Source organism: Lepidothrix coronata, unplaced genomic scaffold (genome assembly GCF_001604755.1).
Source record: "Lepidothrix coronata isolate B3197 unplaced genomic scaffold, Lepidothrix_coronata-1.0 Scaffold291, whole genome shotgun sequence".
NCBI lineage: Eukaryota > Metazoa > Chordata > Aves > Passeriformes > Pipridae > Lepidothrix > Lepidothrix coronata.
In genome coordinates, this window is record NW_016690471.1 from 516,621 (window position 1) to 525,475 (window position 8,855).

The window sequence follows — 8,855 nt, forward strand, 5'->3', positions numbered from 1 at the left end:
GTTTCTGAGTTCAGCTGGCTCAAGGGGGGACGGGTGTGGAGCAATTACAGGATATTTGTAATTATTTGCTGGGAGATGTTACTGGGCTGCAGCTTTCAGGGCAAACCTGCCGAGCTGGAGGAGGAAACGTTGTGTAAGTGCCTGTTACCCACAGATGGGCGCGTTGAGTAACTCAGGGCTCCTCGGCGCTGTGTTAATTGGCAACAAAAGCGTTAATTGGCCTCAAGCTCCACACTTTGGAGAACAGCCCGAGGGGAGAACCTGCTGCTGCTGAGCGAGTTCCTCCTCCTCTGCTGCACAGAAACGAGATTTATTCTGATTTTATCACGCGCAGGACCCGGGGATGCGGCTGGTTTTGAATTAAACCCCTGAGGTGGTTGAAGCAAAAAACGGGTGTTTTGCCCAAATCGTTGCGTTTCTTGCAGGAAAAAAAAAAAAAAGAGAAACGACTATTTTGGCCACCTGTGAGAATGGTGAGGAGAAAACTCGGGGATTAGCCGAGGCTGAGGTTCCCTGCAGGAAAGGGGTGGGGGAAACACAGAGCGGAAAGAAAAATTCTGTGGAGTGAAAAGACTTGGATGTGATGCCACGGTATTTTCAGTACCTTGTGCACTCTTAAGGTCAGTAATTTATTCAAGGTTTCCATGCAGTCAGTGGCAGAGGAAGGAATTGGGTCATTACTCTTCCATCTTCTGTAAGAACAAGACCATTTTCCTCCCACTCCCGATTAAATTTTAAACTAAACTTTCATTCTCTGCTTAAGCCTTTCCAGAGTGCAAATGATCAAAGCTGGAGATTAAAGACATATCCTGATCTGATGAGATCAGAATTTTGGACTGTTTCCTTATGCTTAAAAAAAAAAAAAAAAAAGAGGCCAAAGCCAAGCATGTTTTTGGTTATTTCCCCCCCCCTTGCCTTAAATTTGATCAGAGCAAAGCTTAACATGGGCTTTGCTGGTCCGGTAGGAAATGGAACTCAATTTTACATTTTTTTTTTAAGCCATTTTACTGTATTAAAAATGACAGAGGTTAGAAACAAAGCTCTTATACTTTTATTGAACTGGAATTACAAGTGACAGAAAATCATTTTGGCCCTGGTGCAGTAAATGTTATCACTAAAACATGTGCAGGGGAGATTAGGACAGTCTCTCAAGCACAAGAGACAAAAGTTCACGGAGCAAGAAGCGTTTTTTTTCTTTTTTTTCCGCCGTCCTTGTCTGTTCAGGAGACAAAAGTATTTCAGCTCTCGGGGCTGGGGGGTTTGGGGAGCTCTGGCAGAGCCCGGGGTGGAGGTTTCTCGGCTCAGATGTTGAATAAATGATTGAAATCTCGAAGCAGAGGTTGAGTAACAGGTAAAGGCGATTGGAAAGCAAAAGGTGGAGCTGCTGTTGTGACACCCTGACCTCGGGTGTGGGTGGTGTTGCCTCTCTGGGCTCGGGGGAGAAAATGTGGGATGGGAGAGGAAAGAGCTGCTTGTAGAATTTGGGAACCACTGCCAGGAGCATCCAAAGGGCCAGAGAAACGTGGAGCCCAAAGCACGGTGGTGTGGCTCTTCCCTCCATCACACAGCTGCTGTTTCTCACCCAGCAAAGTTTCTTCTGCCTCTGCACGTCCTTTCATTTTTCTCTTTTCGTCCAAAGCAAACAAGTCAAATAAATATTGTGCCCCTTAATCAGGATTCCACCGTTGTTTTCTAATTAATCTGCGTCAGTAGCTCGGATGTTTGTGTTAAATCATTTTCTTCATGAAAGCTTTTTAATGAGGAAAACAAATTGATTGGGTTTTTACACACTGGATTCTTGCCACCAGTGCCTATAGACCAAGCCTTTGTTACACATCTTGCCTGTGAATGGGTCACTTTGTGGTTTATCCCCGGCCCTTGATCTGCTTCCAAAACTCCCCAGCGCTCCTTCCTTAATTAAAATGACTCTGATTTCAACCCAAGATGAGCCCCAAGTGTGAGGGAGGGGAAGAAATGAGGTTTTTTTGGCGTGGGCAGGGCGTGTGTTGCCCCCTCTGTGGTGCTGCTGCTGCAGGGGAGGTGTGAGACGAGGACAGGGAATAGTTTGGGTTGGAAGGGACCTTTGGAAGTCCTTAATTCAGGCTGTGCAGCAAAAGGTCACGTAAACCTTCGTGTCTGGAGAAGGAGACCCCTTCCAGTGGATGGGAGTCCACAAAATCATGGAATGGGTTGGGAGGGACCTCAGAGCTCCTCCAGTGCCACCCCCTGCCATGGGCAGGGACACCTTCCACTGTCCCAGGTTGCTCCAAGCCCCGTCCAGGCTGACCTTGGGCAGGGATAGGGGACATCCCAATTCCTCCTGGAGCTTCCTGCCCGGAATCTGTGTCGCCCACTCTGTGGGTTCCTGGCAGGATTCTCCCCTCTGTCACTTGTTCATGAGGCTGGAACAGGTCTCTGAGAGAATAACGTGTCTTAACCGCTCTTTTTTTCTCTTTGGTCTTTCAGGTACCACTTGGCTTTTGCACCCCGAGGTGAGTCCGATGGGGGAAGGAGGGGGATGAGCCCGAGGGGCGGGAGGGTTGGATGTGTGTGGTTTTAAACTGAAATTTAAATGAATTTAAAGCTGCAGCGTGGCGGTTCTGAGGCTGTGGCAGGGGCTGCAGGAGGAGCTGGGCTGGCTGTGCTGAGCAGCAGAAGCTCATTTCTCCTCACCCTGGAGAGCAAAGAACACGACGTGTGTGGGGGTTCTGGCACGAATTTATTGTCCTGGACGAGCCCCGGGAAGCTTTTTTCTGCAGAACTTCTGTCTCCAGAAAAGCTTTAAAGTTTGGGAAGGGCAGAGCATTCCCATGGACCGTGGGCTTGGGAGCAGAGGCTGTTGGGTGACCTCCAGTCTCATTGCTCGTGTTTAACCTGAACTTGAAACTCAATCAGGCTCCAGGTGTGGACACATGGCCGGGCTGTAAATTCTCCAGGCCTGTGACCATCCCTTGTTATGTCTGTTAACAAGCTGGGAGAGGCTCTGATGGCCACTTTGATCTTCATTTCCTCAATAATGGGGGCGATGATTTAAACTTTCCAGGGTGCCTGTGGGTCACCAGCCCTGTCAGTGGCTTCTCCTGCCTATCAGGGACAATTGATGGATCTGTGCTTGCCCGGAGCCGACCCGGAGCTCCTTGGGCTGTGTCACATGGGGGGAGCTCGGCTCTAATTCCCGATTTTTGGAGCGTTGGGTCCACCCTGGCTGCAGCCAAGGCACAGGGATCAGTGGGACCGCCCTTTTCCCTTAAATTTTCCTTAAACAGATCCCTGTTCAAACAACGTGGCAACAAAACCCCTTCTGAGCGTTCCAACTCAGCTGATCCTTCCTTTGCTCCAGGAATAAATTCCAGTGTGTTCCCTCCTCGATCAGGGCCCACTTCCAGCCCATCCTGCCTGTGTCTGGCGGCACAGAAATGTCAGAACTGCAGCAGCTTCTGCAATTCCCCCCAGAACAGTGTTATCACATTTTAATATGAGCCTCGGTGCAGCCTCGCTGCTTCTAATTGCTTTCAGAGCATTGTTTGCCTGCGTTGGGTTGATGAACCCAGCATCTGGCACCGTTGGAGGAAGTACAACAGACAGCTGTGTGCAAAATTAAAAAAAAAACACGCCCAGGGAGAGAGGGTTTGAGCACATAAAAGGCTCAAAATTAGGATTTTTAAACGGGGAGGGTCCTCGCGATTCGAAGGGTGGAGGAGGCTTTTGTTCCTTTTGAAATCTTCTTTATTCTTTTCTAGAGTTGGGAGCTTGAGGGATGTGAGGGAGAGATTTGGAAAGGAGTGGGTTTTAACTCCCTTCAATTCCCGCTGGGAATTCCTGGGCAGGTGTTTTGGGTCTCCAGGTGTCTCTGGATGTGTCACCTCGGGAGTTAATGTTGTTTGGGAAAGGTGTGCTAAGGAAACAGGAGGATTTGAGGGTGTGAACATGGACTTGGACATCACCTGGAGGGGCTGAACCCCAGTTTGGGGGCCTTGCTGGGGGAGGGAGAGGTGGTGGGGAGAACCTGGGGCCTTCTGGGTGGAAGAGAGCCAGGGAACAACAAAGTCAGGTGTGACTTTATGAATAAGAATAAATCTCCTGTGCCTGAACATCTTGATAAGAGGACTGGGAAAAGCAGGTAGGAATTGGCTGCACTGCCAGGGCGTTGAAAGAACAGCTTGATGTGGCAAAGGAAGAGTTTTTTGGGTTTTTTTTCTAGGAAATTTTTGGATTTTCTTTGGAATATCCAGTGAAGGGTTTTCTCAAGGGTTTAAGCCCCACTTGTAGCATATCTGGTAAAGGCAGCTGAGCTCCTTGGAGTCAAAACCTTGCTGTGAACCCCCCCCCGAGAACCAAAACCTGGGTGACTCCGAACCCCCCGACCTGCTGAAAATGAACAGGATTGATCTCGAAATTCCCCATCCAGCAAAAAAATCTGCCTGAAACGGGAGTGTGGGTCTGGAGGGTGATCTGGGTCCCTGAGTGTGGTTGTCAGAAAGGAACCCAACAGGGTTTAGGGTCTAGAGCAGGAGCTGCTGTGCCCAAATCCCAGGTGTTGGCTGCACTGTGCAACTCTTATTTTTTTCCTTATTCCTTTGCACAGAGCCCTGATCTTCCCCTGTGGAGGAGGGCTGGCTGCCCCTGGGAAGTGTTTTATACACTTCATCTATTCCATGCACGTCTTGCAACAACCTCCCCTGTGCGGGAGGAGAGCTGGGGGAGAAAATCCGGAGAGGAGCCGGGTGGGTTGGAGCCCTCCCCGGAGCTCCTGGGTGCTCTTCCAGGGGAAATGCTCTGCAACAGCTTGGATTTGGAAGGCAGGGAAGCCAGGAATGGTGCGAGGGAGCGGCGAGAGGCCGTTCTGGGGTACTGCAAGGGATCGCTGTCACACGGGAGGGGAGGCTGGGACAGGGAGGTGGGACTTTGGGAAGGGAATGGAAGGACAGGGAGCGACGCAAAGGGAACGATTAAACAGGGAAAAGGTGTTTGTGGGGCTGAGTAAGAGCTGCGGGGGCAGGGCTGGGGGTTTGGAGCTGCTGGGATGGGAGTTTGAGTTAAATTGTCACTGGTGGCTGTCGGTACCTTCAGTCCCAAACCCCAAAGATGTGTAAAAAACCAGTGTGGTGGGAGTTAAATGGGATCATTGGTGTCTGTGCGGTATTTTGGGTTGATTTGATTTTGACTGATGTCTAGACAGTACTTTTTAAGTGTCCAAGGCCAGTTTGGATGAGGTTTGGAACAACCTGGGACAGTGGGAGGTGTCCCTGCCCGTGGCAGGGGGTGGAAGTGGAATGAGATGATCTTTAAGGTCCCTTCTGACCCAACCCCTGCCATGATTCCATGATTTTGGGATACTCAGGAGCACAAATGACTCTGTAACGTTCTGCCTGAAGACACAGATGGTCAGAGATGCAGAAATGGGGCTCTGCTGTCCCAGCCCAGCTCTCCAGGCTGGAATCATCCCTCCAGACCCTCCTGGGGGGGTACCTGGCCCTTCCTCCTGGGTTTGGGGTCCCCTCAGCCCAGAGAACTCCTAATTTCCATGTACTTGTTCTCACTGAAATGATTCCCAGCGGGTGCAGTGGGAGGCAATGGCTTTTTACTTTTATTTTGAGGAAAACAGCCCCAAATAGATGACTAAAACCAGATTTATTTTCACTGAGCTTACGACAGCCCCTTTTGTTTTTCCATCAAAAATTCATCCCAAATGGTTTTTTCTCTGAAGTGCTCTGTGTGTGTTTGAATAGTAGAGTTCCTTAAAATATTCATAAGTAGTGAAAACATGCGAGAGAGAGAGAGAGAGAATTGTTCCCATTTTTAAATGTAATTTAGGGCGTTTTTAACACAGGATATTTTAAAATGAGATTTAGGAAAACTGAGGGTAATGTGTGTGAGGCAGCAGAGAATTTACAGAGGGATTGGGTCCAGATCTGCTGCTTCTCCCAGGAAAAAAGTTCCCTGCCTGGAGTCAGGAGCAACAAATCCCAACGCAGAGCAGGGAGATGGGGATAAAACATGACTTTAAAACGGGGGCCTTCATGTTCACTGAAAGGATTAAGTACAGAACAGTGTGGGAAGTCTTAGCAGGCCACTTATCCCATAGGAGACACTCCTTAGTGAGGTGTGGGTGGTTTTCCCTCTCCCAGCCCTGGATGGTGAGTCCTTGGGGCTGTGCTGGGGTTGGAGCTGGAGGTGTGTCGGTACCTGGGGAGGGTGTGGAGCTCCCTCCATGACCTGGCATCGCACAAAGGCCCCAAGGGGAGATTTATGGAGTCGTTTTTCCTCCCTAAAGCCTCAAATCCGTGGAGCTGAAGCTCCCAGGGCTGTGCTGGGGTTGGAGCTGGAGCAGTGCCCGGGGTGTGTCGGTACCTGGGGAGGGTGTGGAGCTCCCTCCATGACCTGGCATCGCACAAAGGCCCCAAGGGGAGATTTATGGAGTCGTTTTTCCTCCCTAAAGCCCCAAATCCGTGGAGCTGAAGCTCCCAGGGCTGTGCTGGGAGGCGGAACCGGGCACTTCCCCGACCCCTCCCTGCTCCACATTTTGGGGCCGTGTAGTTATGACAAGTACAAGCAGCAAATCGTTAGAGCAGCAAAAACACCCCCCTGGCTGCCAAGGAGCCCCTTTGAAGCCGGGGCAGAGTGTCCCTGAATTAATGGGGTGCCCGGTGATCCCAGTAAGTTTTATTTACCCAAAGCCCTCTTTGCCTCCACGCCAGGAGGGGATCCCGCACGGAAACCCGGCCGGGATTTATGATGTGTTTGGGAACACGAGGGGGGGGGAAGCATTGCCTTGGCAGTGTTTGCGTGTTCTGTGCTCTTGGAGCATCCACTCTGTCACCATGCGTGGAATTCCCCCTCTCTGCAAACACCCGACCCCCGGAGATGTCAGGACAGCGCAGGGAGGGACAAAAAAAGACTAAAAAACCAAAAAAACAAACCAACTTTTGTTGGGACGCCTCCCAAAAAATCCCCCTCAACGTGCACCCGGGGCAGAGTTAATGAAGGAAAAACCAAACACACACAAAGGCTCGTGTTCTCTAGCTGGAAAAAAGCGAAGTTTAACATCCCCACTGGTGGCAGGTCCCTTTATCAGCGCCCAGGTTTTGCTTCCTGCAGCTCTGGCCGGGCTGTTTTTTGCCCCTCTCTCTCTCTCTGTGTGTGTTAAATTCTGGGCAAACCTGATTTTTTCTGCAGTGAAATCCCCCTCCAGTCCCCGAGTTTTGCAAACTGGGAGCAGCTGCACAGCTTTGCTGCTTTTTTTTTTTTTCTGCAGGGGGCTTATAAATTATTCCTCCACCTGAGATGTTGCACAGAAATTTGGGGAGGGAAGTGACGATTCCAGGAGAGAACAGAACGTTCTGCTTGGCAAAATGTCCTGGGTAGGAGGCGAGTGGTTGTGCTCTGGGGAGGGCTGGACTGTGGGGGTTTTGCATCTTTATTGAAATATCTATTTTATTTATATTTGTGTATATATATATATATATATATATATATACATAGAAAAAGCAGGAGAAATGTGTACTTTGAAAGCTGTTGCTGTGGCATTTCAAGTGTTCAAACCAGAAACCAACTCCCTGCCCTGTTTCATGAGGCTTTGAAATCTCTCTTGCCTCAATTCCCAGGTCTTTAAAAACTGGAGCACTGGAGTCCTGACATCCAGCCTGTCCCAGGGTGGGACTGGGACCAAATCTCCTGCCCCAGCCTGTTCCAGTGACCCTTGAGTGTGGTTCCAGTGGTCAGAAGTAGGTTTAGCTGGTTGTGAGCGCACAGTAATTAAGGGGGAGATGTTTGTCTTTGATTGAAATTCCTGTTGCTGCATCAGAACAAAATACAAAAGGCCTTTCCTGCGTTTCTTGAAAATACCAAGCAATTTTTGTGGTTTTCTTTTTTTTTTGCTTTTTTGGGTGTGTTCGTTGGGGGGAGGAGAGAAGGGAAAAGGATAAACATGTAACCTGATTTTAAAAAAAAAGTCCTGTTCACTGTTATCAACCTTCACTCAGAGCCAGCAGCTGAGGAACTTGCAGAATTTACAACAAGGATTGAAAAGCCAGGTAACAAAACTCACAGCCTGCCTGGCTTATTCTGCACTTAACGTCAAAACTTTCCTGACCTTTAATTGAGAAGAATTAGGTTGATGAGGAGGGCTTCTTGAACTCTTTTTTTTTTTTTTTTTTCTCTCAACCAGCCTGTTGATTTAAAACTCCCTGCAAGGCAGAGGGAAGTTCCCTGGGTTGGGTTACTTGGGTGCTCCTCGGAGCTCCCGAGCTCATTAATCAAAGTGTTGGAGTCCCCCCCAGTCCTGTGAAACCCATCCCAGTTGTAACTCCTCGGGGCAGGGTTTGCCCTCTTCGGTCCCATTTAGCACTGTCCTTCCCCAGGGAGGGTCAGACCACCCCAAACCCTTCAGGGGAAAGGAGGGAGGGATAAAAACGTCAGTGAAAGATGTTAAATGTACAACGGCGCCGGCGAGTTAAATGTTCACGGGTTCTGTTGCTCTCACTCTGGGCAGTTAATAAAATAGGCTAATTATTAGATTGGCTGGATGGCCTGATGGGCAGGGCTGGGGAGGCTCAAATGAACCCACCGTGTTTTCTGGGCTGGTTTGTGTACCAGGGCTGTGCTGCAGCTTTCTTTTTATGAAGAAACCTCAGGGGTTGTTACGATATTCTAATATTCTGGGATGATTGTGCAGCCCAAACGTTGCTCTGTGCCCAGGCAGAGCAGAGCCTCCAAGGAATTGCCCCCCTGGGGATGGAGGAGGAGGAGGAAGGTGGTGGTATCCAGGAGGAGGGTGGTGGTATCCAGGAGCAGAGCTGCTCCCAGCGGTGACAGGCTGCAAAAATAGGGCAGAATGATGTAAATCCTCTGGTTTG

General features: G+C 49.7%; 1 protein-coding gene across 1 annotated transcript in view; it reads left to right on the plus strand.

Moving 5' to 3' along the window:
• Positions 1-8,855, plus strand: part of SKAP1 (src kinase associated phosphoprotein 1) — a 153,883-nt gene that overhangs the window by 13,409 nt on the left and 131,619 nt on the right. The window contains exon 3 of the mRNA XM_017837092.1: positions 2,467-2,492. Within this exon, the coding sequence (XP_017692581.1) occupies positions 2,467-2,492 (26 nt within the window). The remainder of the gene's footprint in view (positions 1-2,466; positions 2,493-8,855) is intronic.